Raw genomic sequence first — 19,343 nt, forward strand, 5'->3', positions numbered from 1 at the left:
GCTAACAGGTACCCAGTGGGATCGGCCCGTCAGCTACAGACCAAAGTATGTGAATTCTAAAGCAGGCAGAACTTCAAAATCATTCCAAGCACCAAATTATCTGAAAAAGGGACAAAATTGCAATGAATTAAAAATAATAAAACGGGGAGAGCAGAACAAATACTCCTGCAGTCACGTGTGAAGAAAGAAAGAACTGTAGATGGAGCTAGAGAGCCCAGTGAAGTACAGCAGAGGCAAAGTGAAAAATTCAGAGTAAATTCCTTCTGCAGAAGCACGTGGCTATGGGGAAATAACCCATCTGACTGGAATTTCTCACCTATTACATTGAAATAACTAATGTGAACCGCCTAGAACTCTTCAGGGTATGGCGGTATACAAAAATAAAGTTATTATTATTATTATGTGATGGGAAGGGAAGGGTAGGGGCTGGAGATTAAAAACATTGCCCTAGGGGTTGGGGGGAGAGAAGAATTCCACAGGAGTAAGGTGAATATTATTTCACAGAGTACGCAAATAGACAAAAAAGCATGTTTGCTTCCTTTATTTTAATTATTTTTTAAGACATTCACCTAACCCTTCCAAAAAGGAGCAGGGGAATCTCTAAAACAATTGCCCTTATGCCCTGGGTCACATGAGACAACCTGACACTATAAGATCTAACAATTTTGAAGTAAGCGCACCATCACTATGAACCTCTATTCCCAGCTATATTCGGGAAGAAAAATCTTTGATCCACTTAACAAACTTAAAAACTTTTCTGTTCCAAGATGCATATGACATCTAAATGCTCTTGTAAGGGCAAAATAAATAAATAGCACCCCCAAAAAAACATGCTGATTGCAGATCGCACCCTTTTTTCCCCATCCCAAATCTTTTTTCCTTAATTGTTCTCTTTCTCTTGAAAACCATTGTAGTTCTTCCCCCCCTTCCCATTTGTTTCTGTTTGTTCCATCTAATTTATTAGACAGTCTATTTTAATTGTCTTCCCCATTTTATGTGACACAAACTGTAATTTTTATTGAACACCGCTCAGAAGTCTGATTGAGCTGTATAAAAAATTTTAAATAAACTTGAAACTTGAGATTAGAAAAACAGAGGAGTAAAGCCAAAGAAATAGGGCTATGCTTCAGGACATCTAGGTAAAATCACAGCTTGAATGAGAGGAGAAACTGGCAAGACTTTGTAAAGAAGAAAGCTAAGAAGAGTTATATTAAGAAAAACCAAATGATGTGCCTTAAAAATCTTCTGGACTCATCACTAATCCTCATCTCCTGTTGACATCAGTGTGAACTAAGATTTTGTTAAGAGATACGCCAAGAAGAGTTTCTGGTAATACGTGAAAGAAAAAAATTAAGGGCTTCTTTTATGAAGCCGCGGTAGCGGCTTTAACACACGCGACTTTTAATCACGCACAAACCCCCGCGCTAGCCAAAAACTCAAGAAGAGGCGGTAGCGGCTAACATGGCGGCAGTTTAGTGCACGCTATTATGCACGTTAAACCACTACCGCGGCTTCGTAAAAGGAGCCCTAAGTCACATCCATTTCTTAAAGCTTTTCTTTATACAATTCTAAAATACTTTTTATGCCGATGCAGTAAAATGCCACAATATGCATTTTACACCATAAGACAGCTTAAGAGACTTGATTTTTGCTCCATTCTGATTAAAATACATTTAAAACCATCTGCCACTGAAACCGATGCAAGAAGTTCAACTTGGATTTCCCCCAACAAAACACAAGTATAAACAAAACTGATAACACATTCAAGAATGTTCTGGAGCAAAGAAACTAGTTATATAAGAACAAGCAAATCCTGACTTGTAGTGTGAAATTCAACAAATTAAATTTATAAAGATGCCACCTTATAATCTCTGAGATTCTGCTTGCATTTTTAAATGTTAAACGACAACAAATTCCAAAACTATTAAATGATCTCTTGCATCCTAACTAATTTGCCTCTAAAAGCAATCTTTATATCATTGTAATAAGGATCTGTACAGTCTCCTCCCGCTGTATATTCAAGTTTTCAAGTAAATTGCTGATCTGTGCCTGCCACCATCAACCATGCTGTATGGCTGGAAAAGCCTTCCTGAGGGCCTGATGCTCAAAACCTAACACCAACTTTACAGGCAATTAGTGCTGGACTAGTACTCACATTAATGTGCACAGAATAGTCAGAGGGTTCTAGCACAGGAAAACAACATGCCCGCCACAAACTGTATTTAAACATACTCAAATGGATGTTAATGAGGTCAATTGGTATTCCCTCACAATGCTCAGAAACAAATGCTACCCTTAATGCTGGAAACGCAGGAGAGAAGCTATGCTGGACACTGCTGACACGCGCGTGGCGCAAGGACGCTCTAAAAGCGCTAAATTTGTGCAATTCTGGCAAGACTCCACAGACGCCTTGAACCGCAAGGTAATGGCGGAATAGAAATCTCTAATGTAATGTAATAAGGAGAGCCCAAGGACTAGCTCAGAGGTGGCATTGAAGGTTTTGAAAAAAGGATTTCTATTGAATTTATCATTTTTAACTGCCTATAAATGCGGATAGTGAGAAACAAATATGTGCAAGTCCGTGCAAAACAGAAAGTGCAAGTATGCATCGGTGCCTTTCATCCACACTTAAATATGAGCCTTTCAAATGAAAGCCATCTTGGAAAAGCTTACATTTAAAGTTGCAGAACAGCACCGATGTGTGCTTGGACTTCCCTGGGCATAACCATGTATTTCCCTTTAAACATTGGAGAGCTAGGTTTCTGAGCTGTTCTTACACTATACAGTCTGCACTGTATAGTGTTGAGCACTGGACCCCTAGATTGAAACGTTATGCCCTCTCTCTAGCTACAGTATATCCAACTTACAGTTTCAGGCTGCTTTAGCATTTTAAAATACTGTACTAGCTCTCGCTTAAAGAAATCTATTATATAAAACAAATTATTTCATCTGTGCTTTGTGACTAATTTGTAAGTTCCACAGAATGCAATCTTATACAGAGCCACAGTTCTCCTTAGATCAGGGGTCTCAAAGTGCCTCCTATATGCATGAGATCTATGTACATGCACTGCTTTCAATGCATATTCATTGGGGAAATCCTGAAAACCCAACTGGATTGCGGCCCTCATGGAGGGACTTTGAGACCTTAGATACAACAGATATTGCCTAGGCCAGGGGTAGGCAATTTCGGTGCTCGATAGCCGAAGCCAGGTCAGGTTTTTAGGATATTCACAATAAATATGCATGAGATAGATTTGCATCTCAAGGAGGCAGTGCATGCAAATCCATCTCATACATATTCATTGTGGATATCCTGAAAACCTGACCTAGCTCCAGCTCTCGAGGACCGGGATTGCCTACCCCTGGCCTAGGCGCTCATGTAAGGCCTAGGGCATCACTGTTATTTTTCCACTCCTGGCCCCTTCCAGCAGGCAAGCAGCACTTCTCACCTGCCTCTGCCAGTTTCACTTTAAATTCTGTCATCTGCACCACACATTCAAACTTGAAATCAAAGATGGCAGTGTACACCACTAAGAATTATTTATTACGTTATGCTGGCAGGAAGAAGGGCAGATAAAAATGCAACCCCACTTTTATGCTAGTTCAGACCTGCCACTAGGCAGATTAGGTATCCGCCAAGGATGGTAGTATTGCAGCAAGAGAGAACATTAGTAGGCCTTCGAGTACCCATATACACAAGATCAGATGTGTCCCACCACTTCAAGCAGCAGCTTTTGCATCAGAATGGCAATGCTGTAAGCCTGGTGCTCAAATGCCCCGCATGCACATTTTGAAAGGCAGAGGAATGGAAGAGAAAGGATGCGGCCTAGAGCAAGCATTTTCAACCCAGTACTGATGCCAGAATGAATGTTTGGGATATGAAGACAATTTGCACAAGGCAAAATGTGGGCCATTGTCAGTGGTAGGACATGCGTCTTGATTTTTGTTACTTGCATTGCTCCGAGCACTGTTTGACATTGAGAGAATTTTTATACCGATGAGGTTGTTACTTATAATTCTCTACTGCATTAACAATTTGGCAGAGGGCAGGCTCTGAGGCTTTCCACTTCTCCTATTTCTCAGTTGCTCAACCCATGGCCTTCTTGCCTGTCAATTGTATTTTCCTTTCTCTTTGTGTGTTACATATTTTGATATCTTTTCAGTCTATTTTACATCATTTAAACTAATAATTCTAGTGAGCATTGTGCATGTCCCCACCCACCCCCTCTTTTGGAGTTTCATATCCAATCTGATCACTCCCTGGAGACTGGGCAGATACGTCTCCCTTGCCTTTCGGTTTCTGCACTCTTTGCAAGGCTCCCTCCCAAGGCACACATGCCAAGCTTCCTTCTCTCCCTCCACAATCTCATTTGTAAAAGTGGCTCACGGCCAACTACAATATTTGAGCACCAGCCCCGAGGGGTAGTGGAGGACCACAGCGGAGCTTGGGGGGGAGATGCATGCACCGTAGGAAGGGAAGCCAGAGGCCAAGAGAGAGCAGGGATGGGCCGACCCCCTTGGCCTTCAGCTACCGAGCCGGGCCCTCGTCCGTTCTAAAGCAGCCCCGAGGCCTTCCGTCACCGAGGAGCTCCTGACGGGCCCCCGGAGGAGGCGGCGGCGCTGCTGCAAGCCTCTTACCCCGCTGTCGGCCGCTTCCTCCCAGCAATCCGCGACCTCCTCATCTTCCATTTTACGCCTCCAGTCGGAAGAGGGGCAGCGCCGGCCGCACGGCGCCTGCGCACCGTCACGACGTCACTGCGCGCGCTCTCTCACTTCCGCCCCGGCGGCGAGCGACTGTTAACGAGGGCGCGTGACGTCACGACGGCGTTCCTTAAAGGGCTCGCACGAGGTCTGTTCGCGCGGGAGAGGGAGGTTCCCCCCACCACTTAGGTCACACTCTAATAAGGGGTACACTTCTCCCTCCCTATTCGCTGTGATAGGGGATTAACACATTCAAAACCATGGTGAAGCCACCAATAACATGGTGGGAGACCTGGTCTGTTCCTGAAGCAGAGGCAAAACACGGTGAAAAGCTGATGCAAGCTGATGGAATTTGGAGAGAGGAGCCAGCAAGATAAAAAACGTGAATACGGAGGGAGAAGTGTAGTAGAAAATGACATGGGGAGAACTCATTTTCCCATCCCATTCTTTTCCTTCAAGCTCCGTCCTTATCTGCACAAACAAATCATAATTCTTTAAGGCACACATGTCAAACACAAGGCCCGGCCGGGCCGTTTTATGTGGCCCGCAATGACTGTACACATCTAAGCGCCTAACTGTGCAGCCCCAGTGGCGCTCCAAGTGCCTGAACGTGCTGCCCCACTCTCCTCACCATGCTGCCTTAGTATCCATTTGCAGGCAGAAGGACCCAGTACCAGTGAAAAAGCTAGGCTGGATCAGGGCGCTCCACACAAAGGTGTCTGAGAGTGAGGAAGGGTCTATACTTCTACTAAGACACATATCTTTAAAAAAAATTGGGCCCACAACTTAGCAAATGTTTTACATTTCGGCCCCTTATGTGATTGAGTTTGACTTCCCTGGTTTAAGGCATGTGCATTTAAGGCAGAGCTTTCAGGAATAGGGCAGGGACAGCAACAAAACTTGTGGGGACAGGATGGGGAAATTAAGTTCCTGTGGGGATGGGGAAAAAATTGTCTCTAAGACAAGTAGTACTACTATTATTTATCATTTCTAAAGTACTGAAAGGTGTATGCAGCGCTCTACATGTGCATTTAACATGTAATAGATGGTCCCTTCTCTGAAGAGCTTACAATGTAATATAGACAGGCAAACAGGACATATAGAGGTTGCAGAATTCCTCACAGAGAGAATGGTAAAATAGGCATTGGTAGTAGTAGTAGTACTCTCTGCCCCCCCAACCCAGGGCAGGATTAATTATTAGATGGGCCCTAAACACCCAAGTACACCAGGACTCCTGGACCCACCCCTTCATGACCCTACTCCCTCCCCACCTCTTCCCCACTCCCTGGAAAGTGTACCTACTTGGCCTAATTTTTAATCTGCCCTGCACCTCCCCCCCAACACAACAAATAAATAATAAAATAAAAAAGGAAGTCCATATTTTACAGGAAAGCCTATCCCACAATCATGAGAGCACACACACTACCTGTTCCCCATTATAATCCATCTTATACTGTAGCATCTTGAAAGGCCCTTCTATATTCCCACAAATTTCTGTATACAAATGTGAGTTTAAACTTTTTTAACTTCTGCCTCACCATGTAATGATTTTGGCAGATTATTCCAAAGGCTCTTTTCCAGATGCTGAATGATGTGGCATGACCATCCTATGGTTTTGTAAGGACCTCAGTAATCTTGATGGTGTATAAGGAGTAGATAATGCACTATAAATACGAAGGTTGTTGTTAATAAGAAGCACTATGGGCTATTTTCATAATTTTAAATTGAATCTAATGGTGTAACAGAATCATGGTTATGGCCCTGCCTAACAGCCAAATTGCCATATTTTGTAATGCTGGTATAATTCATATTTCCATAATCTAGTTATAAAATTAATATTGCATGTATTAGTGATGCAACATAGCTGTCTAAAAATTAAAAAAAATATTTCTCAAAGGATCTCACAGTCACTCATATGGGGAAAAACATTCAGCATAAAGGGATTCTTCACATGTTCATCGTCTAATGTGGTATACATCATTCAGTACAAAAATGCAAAGAGGCATGTTACATTGGTGAAACAAGCCAAATGCTAAAAAAAAAAGACCAGAATCAACCTACATAGATATCAAATGAAGAATTGCAATACCAACCAGGATGCCAGACAACATTTTGGAAAAACTGACCGCTGCACCAATGATTTTATGGTGAGAATACTAAAAGGGAACTTTACGACAATCCAAGAACGTAAAACCTTTGAAATTAAAATGATAAAATATTTTGACACCTACCTGACAGGACTTAACAAAGATCTGGGCTTCCTTTCCCACTACAAAGACATTTAAAACTGCTTTTGTCACTTCTCTGTCTCCTCCTCCCTCTTCCTGAGAAACTATCCCTGAAATGCTTTCATGTTTTCCTTATATATACTGACATTTATATATTTATTTCATTTTCTATTCCATCCTCCCGAAAGAGCTCAGAACAGGTTACAGGCTAACATACATAATATACAATTAACAGGTAACAATTTGCCATAGTTACTGTACAGGTTTTTTCCAGTACAAGGCTTTATCCTAACTTCACACGTATTAGGGATCTAAAACCAACATACACTCCAGTAATATACAGTTTACAGGCTGCAATTTCCTATATTACAATGCAAGACTTTTCAATACAAGTTTTTATTCTAATGCAACATTTGTTTATTTTTGATCTGAAGAAGGGTTACCTTTGAAAGCTCATCATAAAACACATTGAGTTGGTCCAATAAAAAGGTATTACTTTATTTCCTTTGTTTTATTTCTATATATTACCTCATCAATGAAAAAATGTGCTCATCAAAAGTTGGAATTATTTTTCTGTACATGCATCACTTTGCATTTGGCCACATTCCATTTCATCTGCCATTTAAGAACAAGAATAGCCTTACTGGGTCAAATCAATGGTCCATCAAGCCCAGTAGCCCGTTCTCACTGCCAATCCAGGTCACTAGTATCTGGCCAGAATAAAGGGTGTAGCAATATTCCATGCTACCGATCCAGGGCAAGCAGTGGCTTCCCCCATGTCTTTCTCAAATCTCATAAGCCAGTCAAGTTTTCGGGATAGCCCTAATGAATATCTGCATGCATATCATCTTCATTACATGCAATGCATATTCATTAGGGCTATTCCGAAAACCTGCCTGGCAGGTGGTCCTCCAGGACAGGGTTGGGAACCACTGTTCTAGAGCACTGCAAGACGTATGCAGCGCTGTATATTAAACATGATAGAAGGCCCCTGATCATTTATGAATATATTTTTTAATTTGCATTTGAACAATTACATCAGGAGCATCATCAAATATTGAATGAACCAGTCCCATTTAGAATCAAAGTATGTAAGCAGCTTTAACAGGAAATGGTAATAATTCCAGGCTGTCAAAGACAATAGCCCTTATATGGAGGGACCAAAGATTCAATGCTCTGGGGACAGAGATCAAAGAAAAATATTAGACCAAACAAGGGAAAAGAAAGTTCTTACAAATATCTCAATAACGTCAGACAATTCAGTTACCTCACAAAAAGAAACATTGTCAGGAAAATAACACCCCCCCCCCCACACACACACACACAAAACATGATTCTGAAAATGAATTGCACATTTACAGGGAAATCTCAGTACAAATGAAGCTCCTGAACAGAGAAGTTCTTGGCAGTCTGAAACTACTTCAGCCTCTCCTGAGTCCTTCTGCAAACGCCCCACCTTCCCACCTGTGAAGACAAGCGGACTCAGTGAAAATATAAGCGCAATACATGAGCCTTATCCGACAAAGTCGTTCTCTACCTCTCTCTTCTCAAGAACTGTCCAGTGTGCTAGTCTGTCCCGAGACACTTCCTGACTCTATTGACCTCAAATGAAGCCTCTTTCCATTCTGCCTAGAATATAATTCAATCTGATTAAATTGTAGCGTTACAGATTTTCCTTTAAAAACTTCTGAAAATCTCCCTTGGAAATAAGAAATTACTCTGAGGAAAATTAGAACTCTCAAATTCAACTGTCTTATGGCTTTCTCAATGTTCTCTAATCTTTTATGAATAGTTAACTTATGTTGAAGTAAAGTTGCCTGTACTGCCTTAACTTGGTTAACCTGACAAAACCATATATATAAAAGATTAACATAGTAAATGACAGCAGATAAAGACCTGAACGGTCCATCCAGTCTGCCCTGTAATCCCATGCATTACAATTTCATAATTAAAATGCATTTTTTCTTTGTTATTTCTGGGCTATAGACCTTAGAAGTCCACCTAATACTGTTCTTAGGTTCCAACTACTGGATTTGCCATTGAAGCTCACTCCAGTCTGTCTAAATCACTCCTTTGTGGGATTCAGGCTGTGAAAGTCAGCCCATTCATATTTTAATTTGAGATCCTCTGTGTTCATCCCAAACTTTTTTGAATTCCTCCACCACCTCCTTCGGGAGGGCATTCCAGGCATCTACCACCCTCTCTGTGAAAAATAATTTCCTAACATTACTCTTGAGTCTACCACCCCTCAACCTCAATGTATGTCCTCTAGTTTTACCAGTTTCCCTTCTCTGGAAAGTATTTGGTCCTATATTAATACCTTTCAAATATTTAAATGTCTGTATCATATTACCCCTGTCTCTCCTCCCTTCCAGATATACATGTTGAGGTCTTCTAGTCTCTTCTCATAATTCTTTTGGCACAAACCTCCTACCATTTTCGTTGCTTTCCTCTGGACTGCTTCAAGTTTGGCCCATGTACATAAGGCCCCACCCATAGGAGGGGCCTTAGGCACCTGGGCCAATCAGGCCTTAGGATCCTGTGGGATGGGCTGGAGAGGGGTGGGCCCGCCTTATTTCAACGGAGGCGGGACTGCTGGACGGTGGAAAGCCTTGTCCGTCTGGCCAACTTTTTAAGGTTAGTGGGAGGAGGGTCCCACTAACCTTAAAAAGTGAGGTCCAGGGGGATTAGCAGAGTGGGGGGCCTACCGGCCAGTGATCATTCAGGAGGGGGAACTGGCGGCTGCTCTACTTATCACAACAGGGAGATCCCTTGCTGCAGTAAGTGTAGCGGTTGCATCTATAGTAACCTAGTTCTGGCGTTTGTAACATGGACATCGGTTACAGAATCGGGTTAATTTTGGGCGGATGTAGGCTTGATTCTGTATAGGAAGCCCGTCCTGGGCATCCTATACAGAATCTGGGCCTAAGTGCCGTTTAAAAACAATTAAGAAAATATTTTTTGGTTTTTTTGCCATACAATTACAATTAAAAGGATTATAAATGATAAAAGAAAAAGTAATATGTAAGACTTAAGGATTTTATCAAGGTTTTTTTGATCAATGAAAGAAAATTCAATCCAGTTATAACCAAAGGATGCCAATCTTGTCCATGGTTTGGATTTCTGAGATCCATTTCCTTCACACACATTTGTGTGCAGTGTTATAGTGGCATGTGTTATGTATGTTATTTTTGTAACACCGCCTAGGAATAGGCGGTTGATAAATTTTTTATATAAAAGAAATAAATAAATAAACCAACCTCTAGTTGTTTGACATCCTGCATCTACAACCTCAGGGTGCTGAGGCTGCAGCGCCAACCTGGGCTCACAATCTATCTAATGCACCTGGGGCAATAGAGGATTAAGTGACTTGCCCAGGTTCATAAGGAATAGCACAGGGCTTGAACCCACCACCTCAGGGTGCTGAAGCTCTAGCTCTAACCACTAAGCCACTCCTTCCTCCAGTAACCCACAGGAGACCTATTAAAGGTCAGGGCAGAACTGGAAGTCACAGGTTTAAATAGTTCCAAGAAACCAATCAGAGCCAGTTGGCTGTGCTGTGGCTTAAAAAGGCTAGAGGAAGCCATGGCTTACTTCTTATGTAAGGAGGGCAGCCTGGGTGGGGGTAAGTTTGCAACATCTGAAATATCAGAAAACCTCTATTTCCCTTGGCCTATATTGCCTGAACTGTGTCTGTAGAGAGCTAGACAAGAAAAATATTTTACTTAGACAAAGCAATTAGATTAATGATAGCACTTTGTCATATTTTTCACCGAATGATTCGTTTAACACAATTTTCTTGAGGCAGAGCAGACATTTCCCAGGGCTGAGAACAAGCTGGGACTATTTATAGTTTCCAGTTTGACTCAGAATATCAGTAGCAGCATTCAGCGAAGGGAACAGACATTTCTGGATCATGCTTGAGAAGGGAAACTTGAGAGATGCCTATATCTGCACTACCGCTTCAGGGAAGGCTGACTGTGAAATGAACCTTAATTGTATTATGACTTTTATTTTCATTACATGCAATCTTTATGTGAACATGTGCTCAGATAATTTTAATGTTTTTAATGGTTAAAGTTATTTTTTGAATATATGTTATGGGGCTCATAATCAAAACTTACATACATCTAAAAACTTGCCCAAGTCGGCACTTGGACAATCTAAAAGACAGGTCATCCAAGTGCCGATAATCAAAATGGCTTTTTGGATGTATCCATGGACATTTCATGCCTCTGAAGCCTGCTCTGCACCCAGAGCTAAAAGGGGCATTTTGGGAAGAGTGGTTAGGACGGGATGTGGGCTGACCCAGACTTAACTGCCCTGAAGGGATAATCGAATGTTTGGCGAGACTGCCTAGGGAAACTTATATGTTGCGAGTTAGACAATGTAAAAACAGGTATAAGTGCCCAAAAGGTATCGAAAGTGACCAGATAACCACTGCAGAGACAAAGTAAAGCCCCTCACACACTCCCCTGTGTTCACTGATTCCTTTGCACCCCCACAAATTCAGAATAAAAACATACACCCCTGCTTCTGGAACATTAGCACCTGGCATAGGAAAGCCTAGAGGTGGCTTAAGTAGTCTGGGGGGTGGGCTAGTGAGCCACAGAGAGGAGGATCCAGGCCCGTAAGCCACTGAAAAATGTCAGCCTACCAAAAAAACCCAAAACCCTACTGTACTGCCATATATGTGCCATCTACAGCCATAAGGGCTATTGGGGTTATAGACAGGTGGGTATAGTGTGTTTTGGGGGACTCACCCTAACCTATAAGGGAGTTCTGGTGAGATGTATATCTGTCACCCTTTTTGTGAAGTTCACAGCAGTGCCCTCTAAGGTGCTATATCAGGATGGCCAGTCCATTACAAGATTGGCCCTTCCCACGTCCAAAAAGTCTTGTTCTAGGCATTTAGGACTTGGACGAATTTTTGGTCAAGAATGTGGTATAAAGATAGACGTAGTGATGGTCTGGACGATCAAACACCTAGATATACAGATAGACGATTTTCGAGAAACAGAATAGTTTACACATACTTTTTGAGAATGGACATTTTACCGGTACCGACTTGGGCAACTAGCACCCTATGTCCAAATCGGACTTAAATGTTTCTTTTGATTATGGCCCTCCACGTGTTTATAAATATGTATGTTTGTTGTAACCTCATAGAATAGTTTTATTCATCCTATCATAAAAATATAATAGCCTTACTGGGTCAGAACAATAGTTCATGTAGCCCAGTATCTTGTCTTCACAGTTGCCAATCCAGGTCACAAGTACCTGTCAAAACCCCAAAAAGTAGCAGCATTCCATGCCACCCATCCAGGGCAAGCAGTGGCTTCCACCATGTCTGTCTCATTATCAGACTATGAACCTTTCCTCCAGGAACTTGTCCAAATCTTTTTTTTTTTGTTTGTTTAAATCAGCTATGTTAACCGCTCTTACCACATCCTCTGGCAATCCATTCCAGAGCTTAACTATTCTCTGAATGAAAAAATATTTCCTCCTATTGGTTTTAAAAGTATCTCCCTATAACTTCATTAACTCCTCCTTCACAAAACCGTACGATTTTAGCGCTGGCCATGGTGGTAATACCTCCGACGCTCATAGGAATTCTATGAGTGTCAGAGTTGTTATCGCTGTGACCAGCGGTAAAAACGCTAACACGGCTTTGTAAAGGAGGGGATAAATGTTCCGTAGTCTTTGTAATTTTTGATGGAGTAAAAAATTGAACAACTTGTACCCATTCTACACCACTCAGGATTTTGTAGACTTCAATCATATCTCTCCCTAGCCGTCTCTTTTCCAAGGTGACGAGCCCTAATCTCTTCAGAAAGGAGATGGTAAACAAGACTAAGAATGTTATAATGCCTCTGTATCGTTCCATGGTGCAACCTCACCTTGATTATTGCGTTCAATTCTAGTTGCCTTAGCTCAAAAAATATAGAAGTAGAAAAGGTTCAAAGAAGAGTGACCAAGATGATAAAGGGAATGGAACTCCTCTCGTATGAGGAATGACTAAAAAGGTTAGGGCTCTTCAGCTTGGAAAAGAGATGGCTGAGGGGAGATATGATTGAAGTCTACAAAATGCTGAGTGGAGTAGAACGAGTACAAGTGGATCGATTTTTCACTTCATCAAAAATTACATGGACTAGGGGACACTCAATGAAGTTACAGGGAAATACTTTTAAAACCAATAGGAGGAAATATTTTTTCACTCAGAGAATAGTTAAGCTCTGGAACGCTTTGGCAGAGGTTGTGATAAGAGTGGACAGCATAGCTGGTTTTAAGAAAGGTAGTAACCTGGATTGGCCACTGTGAGAATGGGCTACTGGGCTTGATGAACCATTGGTCAGACCCAGTAAGGCTATTCCTATGTTCTCCAAATTTGGATCCACTTCATTCCTGTCTTCCTGCCCTATCAAGCTTTTCTATTTTGCAACCAACAGACATAAGAGAAGCTCACACCTGAATTTTGTTTTTCCGCCGATTAGAGGATGTAAACTTAAAAAACATCAATATCTTTTTTCATATCAGGCAGCATTATGGGGCAAAGATCTAGAACAATTGCTTCTGCTTACTGATACTTATGGGGAATTTAGGAGACATCTAAAAACATATCTGTTTTTGAAATACTTAGGTAGCTGATTTGTAAAATTTTATCAGGCAACAATCAGATCTTTTTAGGGTTTTTTAGTTATTGGCTTTTACCTTTTTAGTTTTATTCAATTTGTTGTATTTTTAACTATTGTAAACCGCATAGAACTTTACAGCCTTGCGGTATATAAACTGTTATTATTTATTAATCATATTCTGTTTGAATTAATTTAATATTCACTTCTTTTCAGAGAATAGTCCAAAGTTGGCTCCTAGTGAAAATATACTCAGAAGAGGTAGAGTGAATGGTTTCCAGGAGTGATCCGGGATATTACAGACTGGTGAACCTGACTTCAGTGCCAGGAAAAACTGTTGAAACCGTTATCAAAAATAAAATTATAAAACATGTAGACAAACATGGCTTAATGGGACAGAGTCTGCATGAGTTCAGCCAAGGGAGGTCTTGCCTTGCTAATGTGCTCCATTTCTTTGAAGATATGAATAAACGTGAATAAAGGAGAGCCAACAGATGTAGTGCATTTAGATTTTCAGAAAGCTTTTGACAAAGTTCCTCTTGAGAGACTCCTGAGAACATTAAAGAGTCTTGGAATAGGAAACAATGACCTGGATTGGTCACTGTAAGAAAAGGCTGCTGGGCTGGATGGACCATTGGCTATTCTTATGTGGTTGATTAGCAATTGGTTATTGGACAGAAAACAGTAGGTAGGGTTATATGGCCATTTTTCTCAATAGAGGAGGGTAAATACTGGAGTGCTGGGAATGGTGCTATTTAACATATTTATAAATACCATCATGTTTCTTTAATTAAAAGACAATACAAGTTCAACACAGCTCAAACAACACAAACATTAGAGTGCATATTTCATTTGTCAGAAAAGATGATGCTTCAAGAATTTTTAAAATTTGCTGCTGCATCCTACAGCAATTTTATATAAAAAAAAATATCATAATCAAAATCCAGCTTTTAAAAATTACCCCTTTTACAAAACCACACAAGAGGCTTTTAGTACCAGCTGGTGCGCTGAATACTCTGTTGCTCCGACGCTCATAGTAACTATGACCATTGGAGTAACACAGAGCATTCAAACCTCTTGCACGGTTTTGTAATAGGGGGTGTAATTTTTGTTTTACAGATAAAAGTATGAGTTTGTGTAACTCTCAGGCCTCCTGCTTTGCTTTGAATGCAGCTGCTTTTTGGCGCTGCCCTAGGTCACTCTGTAGTCTCTAGCAGTATTGTGCTACTAGTAATTAATTATTTTAGTTAATTACTTTCTTGCAGAAATCAATAAAGTAGTTAACTACGAGGGGCCGCTAAAAGGTTCTTACCCCAACCAACAAAATTGGGGCAGTCAACACCGAGGAAAAATATGGCATGAAACCTGGAAAATTGCTGGACTAAGGCCCTCTTTTACTAAGCTGCTGTAAAGGTTCCTACCGCATCCCAGTGCACTAAATTCTCCAATGCTCATAAGAATTCTATGAGTGTTGGAGCATTTAGCACTCTGGGCTTAGTAAAAGGGAGTGTAAGAGACTGCCCCAACTTTGTAGTTATTCAGTATCCCAGTAAATGTAATTAATTAGTTTTGAAGCGTAACTAGCAAGGACAACATGAGTTGGCCAAACTTTTTGAAATAAGCATCAAGAGATGAGGTTTATACTAGGGTTACCAGATGTCTGGATTTTGGAAACCATTGAGCTAGGGACGGTGGATGTGATGACATCACGCGCATGTGTGGGTGGGTGAAATGGGGCAGGGCCACACATCCTCTGGCAACCCTAGTTTATACCCAACTCAATGTGAATTTTACCTCTTCATGGGATTGCCAGCAGATTGTCCGGGTTTTGGAACTCCCCAAGCTGGAGGCCCTCTGCGCATACACGGATGTTGATGCGACGACGCATTACACACGTGCACATGACGTGACCGCGTCGACGTCCATGCATGTGCGGAGGACCTCCGGGCCTGGGGAAGGAGCCAGGAATTTTGTGTGGGGGCGGGGCTAGGAGTCTTTTTTTTTTTTTTTTTAAGCCTACCTCTTCACATAGCCCAACAATTCTTGGACGTGGTATCGGTAAAGGAAAAGGCGGGTCACTGTAACCGGTGGCCCACATGAGTCGCGTAACTACGGTGAAGGAATTACTTGTGGAGAGGAACGAGCCCAGCGCCGTCCCCGTCCTTCTCCCGCCCAATCTGGCCGCAGCCTCCCGGAGACGCTGAGGAGTGACGCTCCTGCGTTGCGTGCGCACGTACGTACGTACGTGCGTGCGTGCGTGCGTGCGCTCGCTGCCTCCTCTTTGGCTCGGGGCTGGTGCTGGGCGCACGAAGATGGCGGCTGAGTGGCGCTCGGGGCTCGGCCAACCCTGAGTGGAGCCGGGAGGGCGCCGCCGAGTCCCCCCCGCCGGCTGCGACGAGCGGCGGGCAGCGGGTGAGTGCGCCCGGGGAGGGGCCGCAGAGGCGTCGAGGGAACCTGGGGTGCCGGGGCTTCCGGCGGAGGACGCGGTTCGTCGGGGAGGGAGGGAGGGAAGGAAGGAAGGAGCAACGCCATGGCTGGGAAATAAGGGACGTCCTGGTCATTTGCAGCAGGTGCGAAGTCGGCTTCCGCTGAACAGGGCTCGGAGGGCTGAGAACTTTTCAGCGCCGCCTTTTCTTTCGTTTTTTAACCGTTTGTGATTGGGAAGGAAATTCCACTTTGGAACTGGTATTTTCTCATGGGCATGACTGGAATAAGCTCCCAGTAGTCAACAGGCAACAAAAAGATCTGTTAAACTAGGGGGTCCCCAAAGTCCCTCCTTGAGGGCCGCAATCCAGAAGGGTTTTCAGGATTTCCCCAATGAATAGGCATTGAAAGCACTGCATGCACATAGATCTCATGCATATTCATTGGGGAAATCCTGAAAACCCGACTGGATTCCAGGCCCTTGAGGACAGGCGTTGCCCATGTCTGATCTAAACAGTCAAAACAAACAGGATGTTATTGATACAGTTAAGGGGAATGGTTAACCAGCTGGATGGGTTGGTGGGCAGTGGGGAGAAGGGTTATGGATTGAAGGCTATATCAAAAAGGTGGGATTTCAGTCTGCTTTTAAACAAGGGAAGGGGTTTGGTGGACAAACTCGGGTAATTTATTCCAGACATAGGGGACAGCTAGATCAGGGATCTCAAAGTCCCTCCTTGAGGGCCGCAATCCAGTCGGGTTTTCAGGATTTCCCCAATGAATATACATCAGATCTATGTGCATGCAGTGCTTTCAGTGCATATTCATTGGGGAAATCCTGAAAACCCGACTGGATTGCGGCCCTCGAGGAGGGACTTTGGGGACCCCTGGGTTAAAACGTCATGTGTTGTGTAAAATGAAGTATAGCGATTGCATCTTGAAAGACCTGCTCATTTTGATGTTTTGACATACCTTTGTTTTAGTTTTGCTAGTTGTTGCTATTTATGTATGGCTGTAATCCACCTTGGCAGAATATAAATAATAAACTATAATTCTGTTAAAGCCTATCAAATAAAGTACTTTAAGCTGAGAGCACTTTGTTATATAGAAGCCAGTAAAGGTCTTGCATTCTATGGGTAACATGGTTTGTCTTTTCAAATGTCAAAATGAGCATAACAGTTGCATTTTGTACTATTTGTAATTTGTTTAATCACTGTAAAAGGAAGGTGAAAGTATATTGCATTACAGTAGTAAAAAATAAAGTGGTTTGAACAACCAGATGAAAATATTCCTGATTCTAGTACCATTTGAAGAATGTGTCAGCAATTTGGGTTTTCAAGTGCTTGCTAGCTAGCTCGAGGTGAGGGAAATGGATAATAAAAGGGTACTATGGCCCTCCTAGTAGCTGTTCATCTGCAAGTATAACTTTTTATGACCTTAATTTGACACCTTAGAGTTGAAAAGATCTAATTCCTGAGATGCTCCTCCTAGAAGAGCAAGACTGTTATATCAGAAAATAGTCTTAGGGGGAAATTCTATAAACGGCACCGGTAGCCACCCAACTTAATTAAGAAACACCATTTAAACAGCAAAAAATATTAAAGTTAAAGCACCTATTGGTGTCTAAAAAAAACTGTGCTGGAATTAGAATGGATGGAATTGTGCATCCATAGGCACTTTAGGCTGTGTAATGCCTCTGGTTGTGGCTAATGCCAGAAGTGGCGCTAGGTGACCTAAAGCACGATTCACGAGAAAGATAAGTGCCGGAAATGTAGGCCTGGAAAACCATGGGCTATATTTCCTTTGCCTATCTTTGGAAGGTGTGATTCTGCATACAGAACTATCGCATGATTGACCTGCGATCAACAGCAGCTTTTTCGGCGGCAATCAGTATTTGCACCTTAGTGTCCACCTCTGCAAATCTTAACTGATTGTGAAATATCTTAAAACACAAATCATAGATCCTAAAATTGCATTATATTAATCCTTCTGTTTTCAAGACTTGTTGATCCTGTGCTACTCTCACTGGAATAATTAAGTATATTTTATTTGATTGTGCAGTTATTGGTAGCAGATTTGGGCAACAATATATAGTATTTTTCATCTTAATGCATTTGTTTTAAATTTTTAGCGCAGCTTTGTAAAGGAGTGGGTAAAATAAGATCTTAGGTACATTTTGTGGGTGATGATTAGCGGGTTGTATAAATTATATTTTTCAGTCACTAGTCCTTGCCATCTGAAAACCACTTTTTGGCCCTTTCTATGTGAGTTGATGGTTATTTGTTTCTCTGCTGGGGTCCAATCACCATTGATGGCTTCTGAATTATTCATTCAGCCTCAAGCCTTTGATGGGGTGGAGGCAGTGTGAGAAAACTTGTTGCTGGTGCTTGCTGTGGAGAAGAGCAAATCTTGCACTATTCCTGTTGTATCTCTTCCTTGAAGAGCTGATGGCGTGGGGAAAATTTCCTTGCTCCTGCGTCCTCTGTATTTGTTCTTTGGATGATTAGGATTTCCTTTTCCCATTGTATTGGAGCAAGCAGTAAAAGTGCCCACCATTGACAGGCACATCAGGGGATTCTCAAGGTGAGAATGTGTCCTCTTTTATCCATTTTGCCCTTTCCTAATGCTGACATTACTTCTCTTTTCTGAGGGTCCTCCTTCAACAGTTTCTACTATCCTTGTGCTACTTCTCATTTTTGCTCCTTTTGGTTGTTTTTGGGTTTTTTTTTTACTTTCCATTTTGAAGCTCCTCGGACTTTTCTTCCATCTGACTGTCCTCAAACAGTGCTGGTTTTGTATCCTAACTACGGTACTACATAATAGGGAGGGTAAAATATTTTGATTGAAAATTTTTTGTATTGTTTGATAAAAAAGAAACCTAGTTTGAAGACATCTATAATAATGGTAACTTCTTTCTATTCTATGAGTATGCTAGTTTAATATAATTATAGCAGAACTGAAATGTTTTCAATAATGCAGTGTAATGAACCTGTCCAAAGAAGCTTACAAGGAACTTGGGTACAAATTTAGCCCTCCCCCTTGTATTAAACTGCGCTAGAGGTTTTAGTGTGGGCCAACGAGATAAATACTCTGACACTCATAGGAATTCTATGAATGTTGGAGCCTTTACTGCACCAGCCTGTGCTAAAAACCTCTAGCCATTAGGTTATAAGCCTTCTTTGGACAGGGAATTGCCTGGAGACTAGCGCGAGAGACTTGGATTTGCTGGGGTTCGGAGAGGTTGGGAAGTCTGTCACTCTAGTTTCCAGGAACTGCAGATTCTCTAGGGCTTTTGGGACTGGGTGCCCATATCCTTCGTCTCTCTCTAATAGGCAGATAACTCTTAAGACTGCACAGTCCC

General features: G+C 42.1%; 2 protein-coding genes across 5 annotated transcripts in view; one reads left to right on the plus strand and one right to left on the minus strand.

Moving 5' to 3' along the window:
* SZRD1 (SUZ RNA binding domain containing 1) overlaps positions 1-15,738 on the minus strand; it is a 35,636-nt gene extending 19,898 nt beyond the window's left edge. The window contains exon 1 of one of the 4 annotated variants that reach the window (XM_033921935.1): positions 15,582-15,738. In XM_033921935.1, coding sequence (XP_033777826.1) covers positions 15,582-15,659 — 78 coding nt within the window. In that variant the 5' untranslated portion in view covers positions 15,660-15,738. Of the gene's footprint in view, positions 1-4,638; positions 4,782-15,581 lie in introns of those variants that run through there. The other 3 variants (XM_033921933.1, XM_033921937.1, XM_033921936.1) reach the window with 3 other exon arrangements.
* Positions 15,739-15,824: 86 nt separating this feature from the next.
* Positions 15,825-19,343, plus strand: part of FBXO42 (F-box protein 42) — a 64,957-nt gene continuing 61,438 nt past the window's right edge. Inside the window, exon 1 of the mRNA XM_033921931.1 lies at positions 15,825-15,973. The gene's annotated coding sequence lies outside the window, so the exon portion shown is untranslated. The remainder of the gene's footprint in view (positions 15,974-19,343) is intronic.

The sequence above is a fragment of the Geotrypetes seraphini genome, chromosome 15 (assembly GCF_902459505.1).
Source record: "Geotrypetes seraphini chromosome 15, aGeoSer1.1, whole genome shotgun sequence".
Taxonomy (NCBI): Eukaryota; Metazoa; Chordata; class Amphibia; order Gymnophiona; family Dermophiidae; genus Geotrypetes; species Geotrypetes seraphini.